At 41.3% G+C, this 24,811-nt stretch overlaps 2 protein-coding genes across 8 annotated transcripts; one reads left to right on the top strand and one right to left on the bottom strand.

The window, feature by feature from the left end:
• The first annotated feature begins 1,386 nt into the window (after positions 1-1,386).
• Positions 1,387-13,177, top strand: inavaa (innate immunity activator a). 2 transcript variants are annotated; one of them, XM_017722404.2, is made up of 10 exons: positions 1,387-1,551; positions 5,799-5,904; positions 6,798-6,931; positions 7,882-8,004; positions 8,768-8,999; positions 9,487-9,540; positions 9,621-9,849; positions 10,609-10,764; positions 10,903-11,590; positions 12,641-13,177. In XM_017722404.2, the coding sequence occupies exons 2-10, from the start codon at positions 5,850-5,852 to the stop codon at positions 12,731-12,733; spliced, it is 1,764 nt and encodes a 587-aa protein (XP_017577893.1). In that variant the 5' UTR covers positions 1,387-1,551; positions 5,799-5,849; the 3' UTR covers positions 12,734-13,177. The 2 variants fall into 2 exon arrangements, with proteins under 2 accessions (XP_017577893.1, XP_017577892.1); XM_017722403.2 differs by having other exon boundaries at positions 10,903-11,602; positions 12,641-13,175.
• LOC108442378 (inositol 1,4,5-triphosphate receptor associated 1) lies at positions 13,083-24,754 on the bottom strand. Of its 6 annotated transcripts, none has more exons than XM_017722387.2 (14): positions 24,464-24,754; positions 23,974-24,103; positions 23,749-23,806; positions 23,557-23,623; positions 22,920-22,947; positions 21,580-21,720; positions 20,619-20,750; positions 19,718-19,865; positions 18,259-18,299; positions 18,095-18,145; positions 17,866-18,011; positions 16,540-16,647; positions 14,616-14,753; positions 13,083-13,744 (listed from the first exon to the last, which is right to left on the bottom strand). In XM_017722387.2, the coding sequence occupies exons 2-14, from the start codon at positions 24,097-24,099 to the stop codon at positions 13,612-13,614; spliced, it is 1,317 nt and encodes a 438-aa protein (XP_017577876.2). In that variant the 5' UTR covers positions 24,100-24,103; positions 24,464-24,754; the 3' UTR covers positions 13,083-13,611. The 6 variants fall into 6 exon arrangements, with proteins under 6 accessions (XP_017577876.2, XP_017577877.2, XP_017577875.2 ...); XM_017722388.2 differs by having other exon boundaries at positions 23,974-23,988; XM_017722386.2 differs by lacking the exon at positions 24,464-24,754 and having other exon boundaries at positions 23,974-24,410.
• Positions 24,755-24,811: the final 57 nt, after the last annotated feature.

Here is a 24,811-nt window from a genome sequence, read left to right as displayed (position 1 = left end):
GGGAACATGATTATCTGCAGCAGTAATGAGTGGTAAAGTGCAATAGTGCAATTGTAAACATGTGCTACAGTTAAAGTGACAGTAGGTGCAGGTTATTCCTGAGGAAAGAGTTCTTTACCAGTGGGATACACATCACACGTCTGTACCCAAGTCTGGCAGACCGAAGTGTGAATAGTTATTTCTGATTCAGAACTCTGATTGCGGTGGGGAAGAAGGAGTTCTTTAGTCTGGAGGTCTTGCACATCATACTCCTATACCTCCGGCCTGAGGGTTACTGTGCCTTTAAGGCTGATGTAAATAAGTAAACTGCCTTCTATATGATCTGATTGACTGTCCTGTTTTGTGTTCCACTTTAAAAAGGCAGTCCAGGCTGATACACTCCTTATAGCTTCAGTATAAATGGGCGGGGCTACACCAGGCTGAACCGGTGGATATATGCAAATGAGCTTGTTTTCGTGACGTCACAAAAACAGTGAGTACAAAACGGGCTGTTTTATAGCCTAGTCTGCATACATGCCCAGAGGAGTGGACTGTACGCTTTAAACCGTTTAAGCAGCCTGTAGACCTGCATCTCACTCCGTCCATGGGCTCTTGGTGCTGTTCAGTACTGCTGAACTGTGCGCTCACAGGTGGCTTCTCTAAACCCTGCATTACTGCAGATCCCCACGGACTCCCTACCGCCTTTCACATGGAAATAAAGGCCGGTTTAATTAGCTCGCCTTTACATGCAGGGGACGGCACGGGCAAAGAAAGCTGACCATCTGCCGGGCGAGCGACACGGCCACCACTCCTCCGCCCTGGAGAAAAGAAACAAAGGAGGTCTTGAGGACACGTGGGCGAGAAACGGAGAGCTGGAGCAGAAAGTTTGCAGCACTGCAAGAAAAAGAAACGGCAGCGGATGTTTCAGGACACAAACTGCTGCAGGTCTGGCGCTCACCGTCACCAGCAGCGTCTGGAAGGAGCTGAACGCTGAAGTCACTTCACGGTGTTACTGTAGACCCCATCCATCAAGCTGAAGCACTACTGGCCAGCTGCCTCGGGCACTCGCCTCCTGTTTAACTCTTATTGTCTCGGCTCTCTCCCGCTGCCTCTATTCAAACTCACCCAGATCTGTGGCCGCATTCACAAAGCCTGCGCCTCAGAGATGTGACCATAAAAAGAGAGGGGGGGGCGGTTTATTAGCTTTCCCACTAATGGACTAATTATGAAATAGACGAAACCAAGTGGCGTTTTTTACTGTCAGTAATAGCAGCTGCCTCAGAGCTTTCACTCACTAACAGCAGCCTCGCTTTCTGAAATGTTGGCGCCTTCATTTATGCTGCATTTGCAAACGCGACACGCCCCCCCCCGCTCCCCTTGTAGCAGTGGAATGGTACGACCCAAAGGCAGCTGTTCGGTGTGAGGACACCCCTCACTCACATCCAGCCGTGTTCAGCGGTGGGAGAGCGCGCTGGAATAACCTGACATGTGCCAGTCGGAGGGTGTGGACTAAATAGGACGGCAGTCTAGCTCACTTTCAGGCGGATCGCCGAGAGAATAACGCTCTTAAAGGTACGGCTAGGGTGGGCTTTGAGGTGCCGAGTGGGTGTGGACGCAGGCCACGCTTGATGTTCAGCATCAGTACCTTCGCACATTTAGACTGTCTGAGGGCTTAACTGAAGATCCACGCCAGTAAACTTTAGAGTCATTATTACAACGTATGATTATGAGACAGTGCAGTGGTAGATGGTGCTGTAAGTGCACTGGTGCCTGTCCATTGGCGCTAGCCAACCCTAAATGGACGTGGAATTGCACAGCTTGGCTGTTTCTATGGGACTAATAGAGTCATCAGTTGGATTGGTGGATCAGCACAGGCCTGTTGATGTGGTCTTCTGTGTTCACTGACAGGCTCAGCCACTATGCACTTAGAGTGTGTGGATCAATACAGCACATGTTGAATTTGTGCAGCTGGTTAAGGATTTTTACAGTGACTGTAAAAGTTGACAAAGGCCTGCAAGTGATTCAGTTATGTTAATGACAGTTTGGCAGATTTTTAACAATAGGTGAAAGCTGAGTGACTGATAGTCCGCTGTAAAGCAACTTTCACTTATCCTATATTATGAGACCGTATTTATGGTTGTCATAATGAATCATATCCCATTATGTCGCAAGAGCATGTCTGTTTAATAGGATTTAGTACAATGCCTGATGTAGAGCGTTTATTGTATTTGATGTTGTTAGATTTTTTAATGAGGCACTACAGGTTCTTTTTGGTCCGTTTAAATATTTCAAACCTCAGAAAAACGAAATATCATGATGCGTATTGTATATCGTGATGATGCATTGAAGTATCGAGGTATGTGCCGTATCACCCATCCCAAGATTGGAGTCTGTCAGCACTGTGGTGCCTCTCTCCCTGTCTCCCTCTCTCTCTGTTCTACCTTTTGGATTCCTCTTTTTTGGGTTTTGGATCATTTCTGGCTTTTCACCAGAGGCGGAAATAAGTCATACTGTAAAGTCGTTTGGCCTCTCCCATAACATCAGCATCTACGCGATTCAGCACCCCGTTAATTACAGGCTGTACATCCATTCTGGGTTCGGTTCAAGTCTCCCCTCAGAGTTTCCGAGGTTTGGCCCGCTTTGGGAATTCCAAAGCTCAGCCGCAGGCGGTAACGAATACGGCTCTGGAGGAGTTCCAAAAGATCACAGCTCACTGGAAAGGGTGGTGGGGAAGCCGGAGAAGAAGACGTCTTTGCCTGCACTTCATAATTGCTGACTCCAGAAGCACCCTTTTCCGGTGATGCCTCATTGCCATGCTTCAGTGCGCTGCAAGGATGGGTGGATCAGTGTGCTACAGTGTTTTTTCCTCTGATGAGCAGATCACTGTCAGTCCAGCTATGTCCTGTATGCTCGTTCGGTGCAATTAGCTTTGTAGTCTAGACGGAGTCTTGTTTTGAGGGTGGAGTAAAGTGTGAATGCGGGGTTTGTCTCTTAAAGCATCTCTGCATTTTTCAGAGGTTGCAGTGCTTTGAATAAAGCATACTTTGTGTCAGTGACCTAATTCATGCCGTGGTCGCAAACCCGCACACGTTTGTTTTTATACGGGTCATTTATATGTCCTTTATGTGCTATATATGTGTAACTAATCACATTTACATTGAAATTAGGGGCATTTAGCAGATGCTCTTATCCACAGTGGCTTATAAACTCCTTTCTAATATGTAATAATCTGTAACTTTAAACTCAACCTTTATCTCAGTAATCGAGAAGAAATGTTTTTTCCTCACTCAGATTAAAAAAATGAGCTTTTGTAGAAAATCAGGACCATTTTGTCAGGTTAACCCTGTTTTTACTTGTTTTGCCGACAAATTTAGGACGTTTGTCCTGAAAACGTACAAAAACAAGCTCTCACACACAGAGAGAGGGAAAGAGAGAGAGAATTGTATACTCTGCATTCTCAGGAGGCTGAGGCATATGCTATCAGCAGATAGTGTCCTCTCAGCAAATTGGCCACATTGCTGTGTTGATACAGGGCTTTTGTTGGGGTGCTTTCGGACTCAGAGTGCATAAAAGGCCAGGCTGGTCTATGTTGAGTCGATTTCTTTGCAAAGCCTGCATCTGTCTCCACAAGTTACAGACCTGAATGAGTAGAAAGCCGTCAGGGAATCTACAACAGCATCCTGTCAAACGTGCTCATATTAACAGACCCCGCTGCCGTCCAGGAAGAGGCTATGATAATGATCCATAGACAAAATAAACCCTGAGCAGAATATCTGGTCTCAGGGGGATGTTACCGTCTCCACTCCTCGTTTTTGTCCAGGAAATGAACACCGTTTTAACTTGTTTCTGTGTGGCCTCGCATGTTTTTCATAGCTGCCACTGATCTGTCATGAGACGGAGTAGAATCATCTTCTGGATATGAAAAGATCCTTTGTTATCCGTCCGAATGTTGCTGTGAGAGAACAGTGCAGACAAACAAGACTCAGCTTACATATATGCTGACCCCTAAAACTCTAGGCCTATTCAGTTAGTCGTCTTTAGATGAGAATGGGAAACTAAAGCTGACTGATCCATTAGAGTGTAAGGGGTTCAGTTTCTGGGTAAGGGCAAAAATCAAACATTATTTTAATATATGACATTTTCATGATTCATTGAACGCATCATGATATTAAGGTTTTCTTAGGTTTGCAAACAACTTCGAGCAGATAAAAGAAAAAACAGATAAAACAGGTTTTATCCTGCAATAATTAAATGTATAAAAAACCCTGCGTCTTTAAAGAAGTAACTTTTCAGGAAAAGGCAGAGATTTGCAAAAATGAACTTTTTAAGCAAAAATAACAAATAAACAAACAAACAAACAAGATAGTGTCATAATAGGATGTCCAATCAGCTGCTTGTTACTGTACAGTTTAGGCATTTACTTTTCTGTAGATGATGATAAAGTAAGTAAGGAACGAAATGTACTCAGAGAAAGATATTGTGACGTAGTGTATCATAATAATGATAACATATCATGACCCACTTTGCGATAGGAGTGGATGGTATATTCCTATCGCAAAGTGGGTCATGTTGTTCAAGCAAACTCTTCCCTTACAGGAACAGGTATACAACCTATTACAGAAATAGGTCAACAGCGTTCCTCTTCCCTCTAAAACCCCTCAGACTTCCACGTGTCTGTCTTAAAACCGAATAACCTTCACATGTTCGTTTTCAAAATTTCTCCATAATTAAAGATTTAGTCATAGTCATTCAGAGTCAGAACGGTTGAGAGCGGTGGTGATGGGAACCAGACATCATCTAAAAGCTGCTTAACAGAAAGCTATTAAACAAATAGCTACGAATACACTGCCTGATGCCTGAAACATTGTTTCATGATATTTTTAAGTTAATTTAAAAGACATTTTTAAAATCCATTGGTGGAGAGCTACCTGTAGCGTGTTGTAAGCAAAAATAGAGAACGTTTATTTTTTCAGATATTTTTCACACTATTTTACCATAATTAACATTACATATAAAATGTTTGACAGTAAATAAAATAGCTATATTTGTGACGTGACCACTGCTTCCCATCACCACCACTTTAAAGAAATTGAGGTTGATTCTACACCATTTTACATCTAATCACTCAACTTACGTCTGACTCTGCTTCCATCAGTGAACGAATTATGCATAAATCAATGAAATTCCCCTGTAAGTGGTGAAGTTAAGCTGATTATAGGAAGCATTTTGTACTGTTTGAAATAAGAGATGCTGTAGTAGGAACAGTAGCAGCGACAGCCTGAGGCAGAGGCAGAGTCAGACACATTGTTCTGCTTCAGAGGCAGCATGGAGTCACTGAAAAGAAGTTTTCAGGGGAGGGTTCAGAGAGGAACAGGTGCAGGCTGTGGATGGGGGAGCATCCCCTTGGCCATCTGTTTTCTTTTGGAGCATCTAGTTTCCCAAACACGTTCCCTCACACACTCCATCAGCAGATAAGCGTGCGCACACACACGCCAGGTCACCATGGCGCTGCACAGAGAATAAAGCGCACATGTGCACGGTCAGCCAGTGGGCATGCTTCTATTGTGCTGTGAGACATTAAAGCAGTCGGCGGTGGGGGTGTAAGTGAACTCAAAGGAGACCAGTTGCTCTTTCTTTGGCCTCAGTTGGAGGGTTGAGGCTGAGGAGCCAGCCTTCAGTATTTGCCTTAGCAGGCCAGGCTTTGCATATCACATGACACTGATTTGGTTGACAAATAGCAAGTGGTTGATCAGCTCTGAGAAGAAGAGGTGCAAGATAAAAACAAAAGAAAAAGCTCATATTGTGCTTTATGTCAACAGAAACGCTGGAACTATAGCTTTTCCACTTGAAGCGAAGGCCAGAGAATAAATATGGAGTGCAAAGAAGAGATCAGCGACTCAGACAGTGGGATCATTTTAAATTCTGGTAAGGACTGAAGATTATCTGACCAAGTGGGGCAGAAAGTGCAATGTGCATAGGAAGTTGCCATTGGTGATGTATTGTTATTTCTAGACAAAGCAAGAGACAAATAGCCTGTTTATCATTAATTAACGCATCAGTTTTATCTGTGTAATGGCATTATAGACCATATTGTGTCAAATGTGTCAAAGTAGTGCAGATGTTTAGATTTGACCAACATTTCTGACCAATATTTGATGATGCATTTATTGTTTGGTATTTAATGTTTAGGTAATGCTCGTCTGCTTTGCTAAAATATCTATATATTTTATTCATTTTCTCGTAGAAATTAGTGTTATATGTCTCTGTAATGCTATTCGAGGTGGATTTAATCCTAACTTCTACATACAAAAATGTTTATGAATCAGCATAAACATGAAAAGTCTTCTATATCGGCATCAGCCCACAATTCCTATATCATTGCATCTCTAATGAGAACTTGAAGGCAAAGCATTGTCAGTATTTTCCACATTCCAATAACACAGTGGACTATTACTGCAGTCCCAGCCTGCCCCTCCCTGGTCAAGTTAAATGTTTCTCAGTTAACACATCCTCTACAGAGAACACACTTATGGCATTTATATACACACAATTTACATTGATTTGCTGAGTTTAACTCACTAGAAGAAATGCACAAAACTGAATTCACTGTAGAGGATGTGTACAAAACATCGTTTGACCTCAGGTGCCTAAACTTTTGCATATGACTGTAAATGCAAACAACTACAGTAAGCAATGATAAAGATATAATCACTGGGTATTCCAAAAAGACCATAATGAATGATTTCTGCTACACAGCACTGGTACTGGTACCATCTGGCTAAATAAAGACGTTGAATGCATTGTCTTCTTCTGTCCAGGTCCAGACAGCCCTACGTCCCCTGTGAAGGACCTGAGCACTCACACACGGGCCATGAGGCTTAAGCACCAGGCTCTGGAGGACAGGCTGGAGTTGTGTCTTCTGGAGCTGAAGAAACTCTGCATCAGAGAGGCTGTGAGTACTTTGGTCCTTAACCCAGTTAAATGCCAATGTGTGTTGTATCCAAAGGCTTATTATTCAGTAATTACATGAGCTACAATGGAAACTGGGTTATTCTTAACAATAATAACAAACATTTAGATGCACGAACATACTGGGCAAAATTTGCATCTGGAAAATATTATAAAACAATGTTTCCTGCGTCATGCTTTTTTTTTTTTTACCATTTCCTGTAACAGATACCTGTGAGGGAGCTTTTACACGCCTGATTCTCATCACTACCACTGTGAACAATTTTGATTGGGAAGTTTCTCTAGAATGAAGCATCCCACATCAAACCACTCTGAGTGACTTGTTTATATCTTTTTATTTATATATTTTTATCATTTTGAGAAATTGATGGAATTCCACTTTAAGGCTACCGTTGTAAATACATTTACCAGTATCTACAACCAAACTCAGTGTGAGGATAAAAGGGCTTGGCCAGTGCAATACTGTAGTGTTAGTGTGGCTGATCTTTGTAAGCCTTCTTTAAGTCGCTGCAAGAGGGGCGCTGAATCAGCCAAACCAATCAATTTGGTGGGCGTTCTTTTGTTTTGCAACGAGGACTTCAATGGAGTCACTAAAGCGAGTCACCAGTGGACAGTCCCAAAACAGATGCTTCTTTACAAAGTTAGTCAGGGTGTTTCTCATTCACTGTGGACCCAGAAGATTTAGGAACAGAGTCAGTCCACCATAAACCCCCACCCCTTTGTGGAGGTCTCTATGACGCTGAAAAACATCTGCGTGTTGAGTGATCACAGATAGAACCAGATTCTGCTTAGTAAGAATTCTATGTTGCTCCTGGTAATATAATGTGACTTCTAAATGATTTCAAATTACAATATTGTTTACTTTCTACCAACCACGTATGTTTTTTATGATCATGACTGTGTTAATATATTAATGGGCTTTGTTTTTTACAGGAACTGACCGGAAAGCTGCCCCCTGACTACCCTCTGCTCCCTGATGAGCAGCCACCACAGATAAGGCGGCGCATTGGAGCAGCCTTCAAACTGGACGAGGGCTTGATCGCCCAAGATGGAGAGGTAAAGAATCTAGTCACTGTGAGATTGATATTTGTTCCACAGTCTGTGCAATCATTAGCTCTTTTATTCTGCACACAGAAAAGCAGCTACTTCTGCCTTCTAAACTACATTTCTCCTGTAAATGTGATTAATCCATTCTGTTGTTGCATTTATTTTGACATGTAAAGAATACAACCTAACAAAGACAAAAATGTATAGATTTTTTTGTTTGTTTTCTCAAATTATCATTTTGAACAAGAATGCAGTCAAATGAATATATTACATGTTTTATTGCCTTTTTTGTATAATGATAGAAAACACTGAAAAGCCCTGGTTATACTAGCTGATGCATTTCACTATAACCAACATGGACATGCACACAGCCTATACAGTAGTGTATACAGTAGGTAAGAAAGGGTTAATAGAGTAGATGGCAAAAATCGAATTTACACAATTCTTCCTTTACCCTTAAGGTCCAAAGTTTTTGATCCTTCAGCTGACAAGTAATGGAAACGTTTACCCCACCAGTATCATTGTGCAGACCACATGCCTAAATCATCACACATTTACCTCAAAACGTGGATTTTTCTTAAATGATCTGAAAACGACTTGCTGGTGTGGTTTCAGACATTGGATTGGATTCTGTTATCTGTAACACAAAACTAGACAAAACAGTGTCAGACATGCTGCTAATGTAACTATCAAGTAATAGTAACGTATGAGAATCAGCAGATTACGATTAGCTGTTAAGACTATGTTCCTGGCTTTGACCACTTTCCTATAGGAATCAGAGCTGCATGCACTCGAGGCTGACCTGGCCCTGCACCGGCAGATTTATGAGGCAGCCCGAAGGCTGTCCCTCGAGGATCACATCAGCAAGCCAGTTAGGAAGAGCCGGCTGCAGCAATGCAAGCGTGAGGAGAAGAAAGTGAAGGAGCTGCAGGAAGCTGTGCTGAAGCACCGCATGAACCACGGCTGTGTTTCACCACAGACCTGCCGATCCTCCAGACAGAGAGGCAAGTCTGTTGGGCTCTGGCTTTTCCACTGCTGATATTTTTCCATGGCTTCTTTTATTTGAATTCTTACACCATTTGTGTACACTATTTGAAAATGTTAGTTTCCCCATTACAGTAGAAATTACTACATTAAGACTAATTTTCTAGGATGACTAAGGACATTTTCTTCTGCTCCTATGAAGCTACTTTTTGGGAGATATATGAGGTTTTGTTACAACAGCAATAATTTTCTGATTGTGAAGAAAAAGCATTTTAGCACATGTAGTTAAACTAGTAGATAGCAATAGTATTAACTCCTTAAACAATAAGACACACTTCACTTCTCCACTCCCATAACTACATATAGTAGCCCCATAGCCCATACTTAATGAAAAAACTCTTAGGATTAATAACTGAATCTAAATCATGGGTTCACTGAGTTAACACTAGTACTCACCTAGTATGAGTATTAAATGAAATAATTTTGTACTACGGTTCTGTTTTTCAGATTTATGTATATCTGATGACAGCTCACTGTCTGATGCCGCCGCCCTCGATGATGGTGAGAGCAACATCGTTTTATGTATCATCTGTGGCCAAAAGATCACATTTAATCTCACTAAACTCTTTATATTTCTACAGATTTAGAGCCAAGTCTACTCTCCCCAACCGCTCTGGACTCTGAGGGCAGTTTCCAGCACTCGGTGACCCTCACCCTTTCCCCTAGTCACGACCCAAAGCAGGCAGGCTCCAGCTCCAGCCTGGAGTATGAGCGCACACCCATCCAGAACTCTCCATGGCATGAATCTAGTTTAGATCAGCCCTACCAGAAACACAAGAAACCTCCTTCTGCCAGCAGCAGCAGGTCGAGGTAATCAGTGCAGAGATGTGATGTAACTCTACTGAAAAGCTGCAAAATGTTTTATACATTGGTACATTAAAGAAATAAGTCAGAGGAAAAATTTCATTTGTACATTATTGTCTCTGTAGTCAGACAAGACGTGTTTGGTGTCTGAAGTTTGCTTCTTTAGTTTTGCACTGAAGCTCTATGCAGTGCTGAGATTATTGTGTAGAATTAACTCTTATCATTGGAGTTGACTCCAAAATATCTGCAATCTAACAGTGCTAAGGCCAGTGTAGATAACAAGTAATGGAAGCTCATATCCCTCTAATTAACACGGTGTTCCTAAAGCATAACTCACCCTCCCTCAAACCTCATCAAGCTGTTCATTTCAAGTAGACTTTGCTTATATGATTACAGCTGTTGATAAAATGGACAAATGTATATAACTAAAAGCTAGCGGCAGTCATCACAAAGCCTGAATTTTGTCCATTTTTATGCTACATTAGCTATATTAACCTTGTAGCAGCACTGCAAAACTAAAGATCCAAACTTTGGACTCCCACCATGTGAATCACATCATTTAGGGTAGGAGAGAAAATGTGTAAATTGAATTTGTCATTGAACCTTAAAAAGAAGCATGTCTCTATGTAGTAGCTCTGCTCAGTTCACAGAAGTGGTAATAGTAAGATCAGTCTCTACTGAGGAGATGAAATCACTCTCAGTCAATAAATTGACTGGTTTATCATTAATAGTGATATCGCTAATCACACCTTATTGTGTCAACAGCAGTCCAACTGCAGCCCCAACTGACCTGAGACTGGATGACATTCCTCCTGCTCCCCAGTTTGTGTTTAAAAGCCTTGCAATGTGCAACAATCACACCAACAGTGCTCCTTCCACCCCTGAGCTGCCACTGCGCCGTCATGTCTCTCAGTCTTTCAGGTAGGGCAGTGTGAGCAAACACACTAATGTAGTGGACCTGTAAGGGTGCAGCTCATAAAGTGGCCAGTCAAAGGAAATAGAAGATATGTGGAAAGTGAGTATAATGTTTAATGTCGTTATTTATCATGTTTGTAACAGACTTCCCAGACCCAAACCAGAACTGAGCAAGCCCAGCTCTGAGCTGAACCGGGTACGGACCAAGCTGCCTCGCCGCCGTGTCACAGACTTCGCCCTGGCTTATTCTGTCCAGCGTCTGTATCAGTCTAGCTCAGAAGACAGCAGCTCGGAACACTCCATATCCTCCTACAGCAGCTCGTCCAGCCGAGAGTCTGCCCCTGAGGTGACCAAATCCTGCCCACCTCCTTACGGCTACCACCGCACCCCTCAGAACAAAGCACAGGGTCAGTGTGCAGCCCCAAACCTGCCCAAAAACAGCCTTCCCCGGCCTGTAGCAGGCCCTTTGCAGGGAAACCCCCACGACAGAACGCCACTTGAGGGGGATATGAGCAGGCTGAACCTGGGAGTGACTTCACCAACTGACCATGCAAACCCAAGTAAACCACAACAAACAGAGGTGACTTCACCAAAGCGGATGTTTAAACCCCCGCCACCTCCGTACTCGAGGCTGGCCCGAGCCCCTTCATTGAAGGAGTATCCCAACCACCCCAGCAGGCTACTTCCTCGAGATGTGGTGGCAAACGACCTCAAGTCCTGGCATCAGAAGAACATCGCTGGAGAGATGAAGCCTAAGCCTCTGGAACGTCATGGATCCATGCGTGTGAAACGCTTGCCCAATCAAGAGCCGCCACCGTACCATCAGATCCAGGTGCATAGACAGGTAAAGACACACTAGAGTGTCATTTGCTAACTGATCTTAGACAACAAAAGATATTGGCCAACATCATTTCATATGGTCCAAAAGAATCCAGAAGTTGTCAAACATGATTAGATCAGCTCTCAATTGGCAAATGTCTTATGCTCAAATAGCAGGATGGGGGTGGCATGCTGACACTACAAGTCTGCGTTTATCATAATCTAAAACAAACAACTTCAAAGGAATAATCAGTCGATAAATCAGAGAAACTTTAATACTGGCTAATTTTGTATAATATAGTACTAGGTTGCAAACTTATACAAACAATATACTATAAGCCAGAGAATTTTTATTTATTTTAATTCCAAGTCCAAAAGTAAATATTTGTTTTTCAGGAAAAATGCATAATAAATATATTTTATATAAAATTAAACAGAAGCTTCAACAACAAAATATATAGTTTCAGTCTTAAGTGTGTTTTGAGTGACTTGCTTTCCGTTTTTGTAAGAAATCTGCAGGGATATTTTTCCACATCTCCAAAGTTCAGTCTGGGGAGTTGGTTTTATTTTGTGTTTGACATGATTCAAGTAATCCCAAACACATTGTCATGTTGAGGTCTGGACTCTGGGGTTGTCAGTTCATTGTTCTGAGAACACCGGCATACAAGTTGTTAGGAATCTCATTTTATTCATTTATTATTTATTCATTTACATCTATCTTACAACTACAAACTATCTTATATTTGATCTCCTCATAAATATCTCTAGAAAAATGAATAACCTATTCTTAATGGCCATTCCAACTGAATATTAAATAAATGAAGGGGGGTCTCTGACCTTAGCACATTACATTTCAGTTGGGCTCTTAGAAAGCATGGCCATGGTCACTGTATTGTGCACTTGAAATATGGTCAGTTGATACATCACACTGATGAAACAGTACTGAGAAATAAGAGGCATGAATTATAAACTATACAATATTATTTAATGACAATAACAATTCATAGCCACGATAAAAAAAATCACACAAAGGAAAAACTGATAATGCTGTTGTTCATTCCAGGTTCCTCCGAAAGTGATCCTCCAGAGGGCTGCTGATGGGACTCCTCTGCAGTGGTATGAGGAGGAGGACTGTGAGATCGTAAGCCAGGTCTAATCACAGTCGGCTGGAATAAGCTATGCACGGCACAAACTCCTTCAGAAACTTTGTTAAGTACACTTCAAGACATTCTTTAATATACATCGTCTCTTTCATCTATTTATTGAGCCAATGGACTCTGATACTGCCTGCTGGCAAAGTGCTAATTCTGACCAAGACTTCTGACCAAAAGGTGACGCTGAGCCAACTTGATATGGCACATCTTTTCACCTCCTGCAGACCCTTTCATCACTCGAGACTGACTGAAATTTGAGTCTGAGACTTACTTGTAAGGCATCATGCCATCATATCATTATTGTTAATATTAATACTACTTTACTGGTGTAGTAGATTTTTTGTCCTCGACTACAATTTCTTTTTCAAAACGAGTCCCCTGAAAATGATATTGTCAAGTATATATTTGTGTCTGGTACACAGTTTTGCATAATGAAGGATTTCCTAGTGTTTTAGAGCCCCAATTATTTAATGTAATACATTATGAGTTTATGTAATATTTATGTTTTAATTATTGTTTTTAAATTAATCTCAGTCTTTTTCTAACACTTTGAGATGTTTTTACTAGATGCTACTGTGCTGTTTTTGTATTATGCCTGTTTTATAGACTGCCTGTTAGTCTTAATACAAGCGGTTATTTCTTTTTTCAGCAGCGAGTCATCACTTCGTTATATTTGTGTACTAACCACTTAATATGGATTTTATGTTATTTATAATAAAATAATATAAATGATCAGTAAGATGCTATTTTCATTTTCCAGCACATATACACACACAACTGTTTAAAAAATGGTTAATGCCTAAAACATCAGATCATTGGCTGAAAACAAAGACTTGTTTTATCCCAAAGACTGTGCCATACATTTGTCATGGCTTTTGATTCACAACCATAACACAGGAGCTCGAAGAAGCCAAAATAGGATGGCTAATATGATGATGGAGCACAGCACTATGAGGTAAATGACAGTTATTATCCAGCGGCAGTGACACATCCAGTGCATCAAGGGGTGCAGCCTGCAGACAGAAACACAGAAGAACAAATACATGAATATCAAGTTGTGCGTCATTCTGCAACTGGCATCATGACAATGTTAGAAACTTGATCTATCAGTGTTTCTCTGTGAGAAAAATCATTACCTTTTCGTTGGTACGTACTTGCAACAAGCTAACAATTAGTAAGTCCATTATTAAAGTTCAGCACTGTTATATTCCAACATCAGCTACTCAAGCTGTAGCCTAAAGCCAGAAACATACTTCACACAAGTACGCGAACATGGACATGTTGAGCTACACAGATATAGTTTTGCACGTCATTGTGTTCTAAAATGTGTCATGACATAATTCATAAGGCTACATAAGCACAAGCTGCATTCTGAGCATTATAGCAAGGGGCACTATAGCGACAGCCAAGCCTGGCCAAACGATCTCATCCCGCCAGCATGCTTTCTCCTGGTAAAATCTCATGGCAGACAAAATACATAGAACAGAGAAATCAACTCACACTCCTCTACCGTTTACAAGCTTAGTAGATATGGATGTTGGAATGACAGCAGCTCAGATTCTCCCCTTGAGTACTGAGAATCACCACAGCAGCGTAAGAACACACAGTGGGTTTGTACAGAAGGACCAGAAGGCCAGAGTTGTCATTTGTGTTTGTGTACTTGCATTGAGTGTTTCTGGCCTAAATCTGCCAAAGAAGCAACATTACTAGCACATTTGAAGCTACACTATGTAAGATTTTTGGATAGGGAGACCTCTCTGGTGGAAATGTGTAACTGCACATGATGTGAAGGAACATTTTGTAATGCTGTTTGTGTTTTGGACATTCCAAAATGATGCAATTTTACACTCCTAAGGAAAGGAAAGAGTGTTAACAGTAACGTACAGACCAGTTGTGAATGTGTTGCACACACTGACACTGTGCTTTGGTCCTCTGACCCACAAGGAGTTCATCTCCAGCGACGATTTACTCTTCAGCCTGGGCCGAGGTAACATGGAGAGTGGCCTGTGGAGAATTTGGACACTTTTGCAATTTCAGTAAAGCAGTGTGCACAATGGAGGACAATCAGGGACACTACACAGTCTGTCAAAAGTCTGAAAACAGCTTTCCAAAATGTGTTAAATATAAAAGACTATGTAGTCTTTCTTGGTTGCAATATATTAAAACCTAACCTAGTTTATTCTAAAGAAAACATATATTTAAGGTGTAAATACACTATATTGCCAAAAGTATTCACTCGTCTGCCTACACACGCATATAAAATTGAGCAAGATCCCATTCTTAATCCATAGGCTTTAATATGATGTCGGCCCACCCTTTGCAGCTACAACAGTTTCAGCTCTTCTGGGAAGGCTTTCCACAAGGATTAGGAGTGTTTATGGGAATTTTTGACCGTTCTTCCAGAAGCGCATTTGTGAGGTCAGACGCTGATGTTGGACGAGAAGGCCTGGCTCACAGTCTCCGCTCTAATTCATCCCAAAGGGGTTCTATGGGGATGAGGTCAGGACTCTGTGCAGGCCAGTCAAGTTCTTCCACACCAAACTGGCTCATCCACGTCTTTATGGAGCTGCTTAGTGCACTGGTACGCTGTCGTGCTGGAACAGGAAGGGGCCGTCCCCAAACTGTTCCCACAAAGTTGGGGGAAAAAATTGTCCAGAATCTCTTGGTGCTGAAGCTTTAAGAGTTCCTTTCACTGGAACTAAGGGGTCGAGCCCAACTCCTGAAACTGTACACTTGGCACAGTGCAGTACAATTACCATTCTACTGGCAACCGTCAAACCCAGACTCGTCCATCGGATTGCCAGACGGAGAAGCGTGATTGGTCACTCCAGAGAACTCGTCTCCACTGCTCTAGAGTCCAGTGGCGGCGCTTTACACCACTGCATTCCACGCTTTACATTGCGCTTGGTGATGTAACATGTGGATGCAGCTGCTCAGCCAAGGAATCCCATTCCTTGAAGCTCTCTACGCTGTTCTTGTGCTGATCTGAAGGCCACATGAAGTTTGGAGGTCTGTAGTGATTGACTCTGCAGAAAGTTGGTGCCCTCTGCGCACTAAGCCCCTCAGCATCAGCTGACCGCTCTGTCATTTTACGTGGCCGACCACTTCGTGGCTGAGTTGCTGTCGTTCCCAATCGCTTCCACTTTGTTATAATCCCACTGACAGTGGACTGTGGAATATTTAGTAGTGAGGAAATTTCACGACTGGACTTGCTGCACAGGTGGCGTCCGATCACGGCACCACGCTGGAATTCACTGAGCTCCTGAGAGCGACCCATTCTTTCACTAATGTCTGTAGAAGCAGTCTGCAGGCCGAGGGGCTCGGCTTTATACACCTGTGGCCGTGGAAGTGACCGGAACACCTGAATTCAGTGATTTGGATGGGGGAGTGAATACTTTTGGAAATATAGTGTATTTGTGATAGTGCTACCTTTGGAATAACACCAAACCCCACACTTTGTATCATCTTGTAGTGATGTCAGCATTCACCAGTACTCTAACCTTTCAGCTATTTAAACCACCTTTGAGCCAAATAAGTCCATACATGCTTTTGACAACAGCTTTGAAAATTATTATTTATCATAATCACTATTTATGCAAAACTGATGATCATGAAGCTGAGTAATGCAAAATATGTCCAAAGTATTAGCAAAGTATTTACACAAAGATAGTGCAACCCAAAATATGAGCAATTTGTCCATGTAACAAAATTTAGATTTCAAAAGAAGGCATGTGTATCTTTCTGTCCTTATAATATTTATTATCTCCAAAAAGAGGATGACTGTGGCTAATAAATGCAAATATCATACTTGTCATACTCCTGCTGATGTTCAGGTAAGAAATACTGAGGAGAGGAGGGATGAGTGCAGGCGTGACACATGGCTGAAGATCCATCTTCTGCACATTCCAATCGTCTACTGGAAACAACAGCACAAAAAAGTTTGCTGTTCATTACGAACATCATCAGCTGTGTCTATGGCCTCAATCACCAGCGGTGCCACAGACATCCATGGCCAGGAGTCCAGGAGTCTCTCTCTCTGGATGTGTAGGACGGCCCTCTCTCTCCCCACATTCAGCATAATGCTCCCAGTACAAGCGTCTGTTAATTGACATAACCGAAGCTAGGTATTCTTCTCTAAGCATGTTGAGGTGTCAAATGATGTTGCGTAGTGGCAATTCGGAAAGATGTGGTGGAACTTCATTTGAGAAATGAAGCCTTCACGCTCTTAGCAGCGGTAGATTTGTTTAACTGGGGGAGACCTAGATACTGAGTGGAACTGAAAACAGCAAAGAAAAAAATTTAATCAGGCAAACATGTTAACTTACACAATCAAACAAAAGGTAAAATCTGAAATATGAGAATAATATTTCAGTTTAAATGCGCTGGTTTCAGGTTTTATTAAATGTCTACAAGAGGTTCATTTATTGGAAGATGCACTTATTTAGTTCACATGTGGAATGATTCATCATGAAATAAAATCTTTGTTTAATGCAGTATTCCTATATTTATAGTAAATGTATGAATAATCGTATCTAGTATTCGAAGCTTCACCATGATTGTAAAATGGCTTCATAACCAAACGTCCACTTAATTGTCCTTGAAAGGGTCTAATCCTAATTTTCCTTAAGCTTTGGCTGAAAAATAACAGTAATATCTAAAATGACCCTAAATTTAGAGACTAACTGGACAAGGTTTAAAGAAATTGAAGTCAATAGAAATAATCACTATTTATCATTTATTATTATTACTATTATTATTATTAACATCATCTTATATAGCATTATATACCCTTACCACACTGTATTAGTGTACCACATTACTTGGTACAACCTCATCCCACTGTCATCTGCATCTGAGTTGTTCACACACACACACACACACACACACACACACACACACACACACACACACACACACACACACACACACACACACACACACACACACACAAAGGAAATTAATCACGTGAATGGACAGGCCCTAAGCGCACCGATGTGGAATGACCCATGGGTTGTCTTCCATATTTTTTCATACATTTAGGCTTTATTTTTTTAAGATATATGTGAAAGTATGTACAGTATGGACCACAGGGTTCCGTCTGATTATCTAGTACCTTTATGATAAACCACATTACCTTCCATCTTCAAGCTGACAGTTCTTTTGATTTGGGTTGGCTTCACTGGATCCTGTCAAGTCAGTAATCTGGACCTGTGATGATGAACTTGTGCTAGCAACCTCTTCTGAAGACAAAGGGTGTGATTCTGCTCCTCTTTGTGTCTTCTTTAAAATAAATGGCAAACAAATAACTTTGTGTATAACTTTGACGTGAGAAAAGCTCATAAGGTAACCTGTAATGATCTGACCTGGTCCCCCTTCAAGATGACAGCTGCACTGATTCTGCGCCGCAAAGCATGCTGCAACAGAGGAAACACTTCGCTTATTTTTAATAAATAAGAAAACTGTAAGAGGTCAAATGCACCTTTGACCAAAAAGATAAATTAAACAGTAAATGGCAAATGAACTTTACCTGATGGGAGTCTTTCTCAGGTTGCCCAGACTCTACTTCTTCTGCGAGACAGATTATTTGGTGGCATAGAAATCAGTGTAAAAGTAATCACGGAGCATTTAAGCAAAGCAAGGAGGGAAGCATGTTTAGGCAGACTTGGCTAAGAGGAAGCCATGATGACAAGGCTGTGGGAAAGTGCTTGTAAAGTGCTGTAGTGGTCTCAGTAGACAAAGCACAGTAGGCTATGGGTAACAGTGTATTTATGGGATGAGCAGTCCAACTTTAAAAGCAAGAAGAAAAATGGGGAGTAATGCGGCTGTTGGAAAAACAGCTTTATGGTGAGGAAGGAAGGAGGAAAATTACCATTATATGAAAACCAAGTCTGTCTCCCTTTTCTGAAATCAAAGAGGTTGATGTAGATATAAATACTGTTAAACTCTTAAAATGTTCACACTACAGTCTCTGCAGTCCACATATGGAAGCTAAGCTGCAAAAACAGCCCTGTGATGTCAAAAACCAACCCATTTGATATATAAACACCAATTCAGCCCAAAACAGTTCAGCTTTGCGTCATCACCTTACGTTATAAGGACTGTTTCAGCTTGGAATGTTTCTTGAGACAGGCACGATACAGGGCAGCCAATCAGAAAAGAGGGTATTTACATATATCAGCCGTAAAGACACAGTAACAAACACAGACTGTTTAATTTAATAAAAAATATTGAGAGGTTGGAAATGGTCATAAACTATAATAAATAAGTTGAAATAAACATCAAATTTGGAGAAAAATTAAAGTATAAGAAAATTGCAGCAAAAAAATTGGGCCCTTTACAGGAACAATCAGATATTTATCTGTTTTCATTCAAACTTAATGTATGAACACCATCTGTCAAATTACAGTTTTTGTTATATATTTTTAAGTGAAAATAAGCACGAAACAAACTAAAATACGGCATTTTTTCCCAACTTTTAGTGTTCAATTTCTATTTATTTTCTGAGTTTAACATATTACAGAAAAATATGTGCCACAATTGGGCCGGAGACATTTGTTTTTTTCCTCTAATATATTCAATTCAGGAAATAAACAGTACGCGCGTATTGAAATGTGCACGGGTGTGTTCTCTGTAGAAGATGTGTTCTTATTTTCACTTAGAAAATCAACAGAAGGTCACTTGACCAGGGGTGCTCAAACTTTTGAACAGGACTGTACGTTAAGATGTAAATCTGTATAACGCATTCTTTCAGAGATGAGATTAGTTTTTCAGAGGGGAGAGTTTGTGGTAGCACGTTTTACAGGTTCTTCATGACTGCAGCACATTAACTTTGGTAATAATGGAGCACAGTACAGACACAGCAGTGACGAAAAATTGTTTTCAGTGACGGAGGACAATAACTACGACACGGTCGCTGTACAATAGGAAGTGGCTTATGAATGCAGGAAATGAGGGAGAGAGAAATAGAGCAATGTAAGTAAACTTGCCCCAGATTTCAGAGGCTTGTCGGGCTCTACTGCTCTTCTGCATCTGTTTCTTAATCTCCTCCAACTCCACACTGTCTCTTTCGTGGCGACGCCTGAGATTCTCCACATGAGCAACCATCAGCTCCACCGCACGGCTTACTTTGGCCTCCTGCTCACAGAAGATGCATTTCCATGCACGTCTGAGGTCAAATATGCTAAAGAATGCCAAGGAATCAAGATTCAGTTAATTAGAGAAAAACAAAAAATAGTGGAGACACATCTGACATAGACTCAGTCTCACTGGGTCACCAAACAAGCAGAAATCCTGGCATCACGCCTTATACGTTTATCATTTCATTAAAAATGATGACCCAAAGCCTAGTGCTATGACTCGACACAATAAATACAAGTTTATAAATGACCTGCTTGCTCACCTATGAAGGTGAAAATCCAGGTTTGTAAAGCATTCACATTCCCATTACAATATGTTCCATCAACAATACTGAAGAAAAGGCATGCAGAGTTCAGTTGTGAGACCTCCAAAGCAGGCAGTACTTGCATTTTATAGCTATTTGGAAAAGGAATGGCAGCACAATCCAGACACTTTTCAAATGAAATGAAATTTTGAAAGCGCTCTGTTTTGCAATTGTATTTGCATTTTGACGAAAACTATGTGCACTCACGTGGGAACTGCAAACGCAAATACACAATTTAATTGGCATTTTGAATTTGAAAAATGTCTGGAATATGCTACCATGAAAAGGGGTTAAATCCACACAAGGCAGACGAGTAAGTCTTAATTTCTTTATCTGGTTGGAAACCAACACTCCATTATACTGTAGCTACAGTACATCTGTCCTATTTCTGCTCATCATCTCAAAGAAAAGTCATCTACATGGTGTCAGCAGACACTCTGTTTTACCTGGTGGACGGCCCCAAGAACTTCAGCTGTGTTCGCGATTCGCTCAATGGTGCCTCTTATAATGTTCAGACACAGTTCTAAACTCTGGATGACTTTTGCCCGCTTTATGTCCAAACACATTCCCTTCAGAGCCTGCAAACACAGAAACACACAGCAAATCTGTTTCAGCAGACTTCAATCTTTCAGATTATGCATCAGGGCCAGTTTAAACAGGGTGACCATATTTTGGATTTCAAAAAAAGAGGACACTGGAGGTCAGGATGGTAGCATGGGGCAAGGGGGCATTTCAAGTAATTGGTGGCAATTAGTGTTTGAACAGGTAAATCATCAAATAGTGCTGGATACCGGCCCTCCAGGAGCACATTTTTCAGTCACCTTGATGTGCTCTTAGATGCTTTAAGATATTTTACACTGGCTCAGGTCATGCATTCTTCTTCCCACACATCCTGATTGTCAAATTTAGAGAATTTTAATTATTCCTATACGTAGATCAGCCAAGAAATGTTTTGGTTCAGTTTGCATATCTAGGAATAGGAGCAACAGTCACCATTAGACCTGAATTGTGTCTATTTTAGAGTTAACAGTATGTTAGGAGTATGTTATAAAGTTATGAAAATGCACAAAAGCAGGAAAACGGAGTCTTCTAGAGTGAAGTGTGTGATGATTTTTCAGTGGTGGACATCACAGCCTTGTAGCTCCGACGTAAAAGTAAAGAAACAAACTCCAGACATCAAACATGTCTTGGCAGACTGACTACATCTGGGGCACATTTGAGATTTTTTTCCTGAACAATTCCTTTACAGCCCTCTGATGGACTGGTGACCGGTCCCGCATGTTTCCTGCCTCCTGGCCAATGAACACAGAGGTAGGCTCCAGCATCCCCCACAACCCAGGAGCATAAGTGAGTTAGGTGATGAGTGAGAATTCCTTTACATCCACTGCATAAGTCAAGAAGCATTACCTCCAGCAGGTCTTGCCCTCGCTCTACTTCCAGCATCAGGTTCTCCTCAGCATTGTTGCGAGCATGTTCCTCTGCCTGCAGTCTCTGGTCCAGGGTGTACTGATCACAGCGGAAGGCCAGGGCCAGCTGGGAAAAGGCATTCTGTGAGAGTGTCATAAAAGTGATATTTTATCGTTCTCAAAATTATATCTTTGTCAAACACAGACAACAATTACTATATACACATGAAAGTCACTGAAAGGGGAATTCCACAAACTTTTTAAAACGCCAACATCAAAATGAAAAGGTTTAAAGTAAACAAAGCCAATCAGAGTGGTTACATCACAGAAAGCTATTAAATAAAATAGTCATTTGTGCTGCCTGATGTCTAAGACACTGCACTATGATCATTTTGACCTGTATCATATGTTATAATCCAGCCATAGCGGAGGTACATGCAGGCTGCTGTAGGGTAATTCAGCACCCAAAGATGTCCGGCATTGCATATGAAAACATGCATATAAACAGGTGTGCAGGTTCACTGCTGGCCTTGGGGAGTATTTAAATTGGCTAAAACTGCATTAATACCTTTCCTGCCTTTTGATTACTTCCACTTTGAAGAAATCCTAGTTGATACGTTTATGTACAGTACCCCTTGTCACATCAAACCACTCATGTATGTTTTGAAAAATCAGTGAAATTCCTCTATCAAGGGCCAATATCATGGAAAACAGGCATTGCTTAAAAAAATAATAAAATCGTTTTTAAAATAAATAATAAAAAATATTTGATGTTGTATGTAAATACTGTTACAGTTTTAAAATATCCTGCTCACTGCCAGTCTAATCATGTAAAGTAAATTGAAAATAACAAGCTGTTCTGAATTCTGAAGTCTCTGTGATATAATGAAAACATTTTTCTGCATACCCATCAATTCTGTCTACAGCAGCTCAGGCCCAACCATTCGCACTGATATTAACAGGAGTGCTTCAGTTCACACTGCTTTTTGAATGAGCCACAACACACGGCAGCCAATCAGAACTGAGGTAATTTACATATACCGGTCTTAAAGGCACCCTAGCAAAAACAACCTCTTTAATTCTAAGGGTTAACAAAAGATTGGAAAATGATCATGTAAGAATTCATTATGACTGTCTTTGGATCATAAAAATTAAATATTGAATTAAATATAACTGGACGTAAAAAATGACAAATGTAGGATAAATGTGGAATAACGGCCTTTAAGCGTAAAAAAAGAGACAACAATGTCCTTGCAAGACATTCACCTCATTGTTGAAGACCAAGCTTATTGAAAGTCTGTTAAATGTGATAGTATAAAACCTGCATAGTAAGAGTCCCACCTCCAAGTCTTCTTCCGTCATGTCAACACTACAACGAAAAGAAACGGCAAGTTTCATTTTGTCGATTCAACATCTGATTATTAAAAATAACTAGCCGTGCCACCATGATACAAACTTTAAAAAGATGGTTCTTTATGGGTTCATTAGTAAAAAGAGAATGGTTCTATGCAGAACCATGAACACTCCTTTGCATGCTTTAATGGTTCTTCGAATGGAGAAACTTTTCTTCAGATTGATTGAGATTGTGTAGAATAGATGAACCCTTTTTGGTGCTATACTGAACCATATACACCACATTCTCCATCAATCTGAAGAACTGTTCTATATAGCACCAAAAAGGGTTCTTCTATTGTTACAAGCTTGACATTGTGACAACAGCAGAACCCTTTTCGATGCTACATAGAACTATATTCAAAGAAGGTTCCACACAGAACCATCCATCAACCTCAAGAACAATTTTACCATGCAAACAGCCCTTTAGGCATGCAAACGGTTCTTTGAATGTTCATGGTTAAACACAGAACCACTGTCTTTGCTAAAGAACCCCTGAAATAACATCGTTTTTTTAAGTGTCTGCAACCCAAGCGCACTTAACCAGCCTGCATAACTAGCACCCATGAGTAACAGATGGTCTCACCTGTTGGGGCCCAGTCGCTCCATAATGGACAGCTCATTCCAGGCCAGAGAATCGTCTTGTCTGGATCCTGTAATGGGAAGTAATGTTTGTGTCTGAGAATGGTGGAAAGTACCATTCCTATCTATAAATATGAATAGGCAGAATTCATCTCCCCCCAAGGAAGCTCTGCTGGGGATCATTAAGAGCATTCACCTTCTTCAGAGTCATCCTCACTGACCAGCGCTCTGCCAACATTGTGGTCTTCACATGCCTGGCGAGCAAAATGAAGTGAATGATGAGACAAAGAAATTAAGTGTCATAGTAAATCAACAGTTATTCAGAAGTTCCAAACTAAAGCTGAATGGAAGGAAGGGACGAGATTAACTACCAACTATCACAAAGCGATTTTTACAAGGCCAGTTTAGAGAGAGTGCTCACCTGTGAACTCATTTTCTGGTCAGCAGAGAAATTAAGAAGATCCTTATGATTACACATACAGTCTGTGTGAGGTGAGGCACAAATCAAATGGAAAAAACCCACATTCACTCTTCCTCCAGAGGCCATAAACCTGTGGGAAAACATTCCCCATACATCGCTCTGTTAAAAGAGCATCTGCCTTGTTCTCCTAAAGCAGATTAAGGCTTCACTTGAAACCGAGAAGCTCTGATTTAGAGCCTACAGGGTGAAGCAGGACTGCTGGATTTAACGTGAGATTCCTCTGACATTCTTTTCCCAAATCATCCAGCCAGAGTCACTACAGGAAACCCACCGAGACCACAACTGAAACGGACTGAACGGTACCAGATTTCACTGACCGAACTCTTAGTTTAGATACTCATTAAAAAACAACTGAGGGCAGAAGGCAAGTACGCATGAAGAGCCAGACCACAGCATGAACCCGAGCCTGGGAATCGGCGTGTTCTCTTACCCCGCGGCCGCCGTGCTTTCTCCTGCCTCCTCTTGCTGGACAGTGAAGACTGTAATCCCCTTAGGAGATAAAGACGAGCCTCGACATGGCCACTAACTCCACTTACTTCATTCTGATGACTTTGGCCGTCGACGCTATGTATAGAACAGCTATCTCCAGGTGAAACCTCACAAGGCTGTTTGGCCGAGTGCACATTCTGGAGTTCAACCGAATTAAAGGGAGTTTTTCGAGATTATTCGCAGTTAAATGGTCAGAGTGGCTCGGTGTGAAACGCTCTAGACAAACGTGCGTACTCAGAATTGGCCTTAGTGGTGGTGATAGGAACCAGACGTCTGAGGGGTTTAATGC

This window comes from Pygocentrus nattereri, chromosome 28 (genome assembly GCF_015220715.1).
Source record: "Pygocentrus nattereri isolate fPygNat1 chromosome 28, fPygNat1.pri, whole genome shotgun sequence".
Classification (NCBI taxonomy): domain Eukaryota; kingdom Metazoa; phylum Chordata; class Actinopteri; order Characiformes; family Serrasalmidae; genus Pygocentrus; species Pygocentrus nattereri.
The sequence above is the reverse complement of the archived record's forward strand: the minus strand, read 5'-3'. Positions and strand labels throughout refer to the sequence as shown.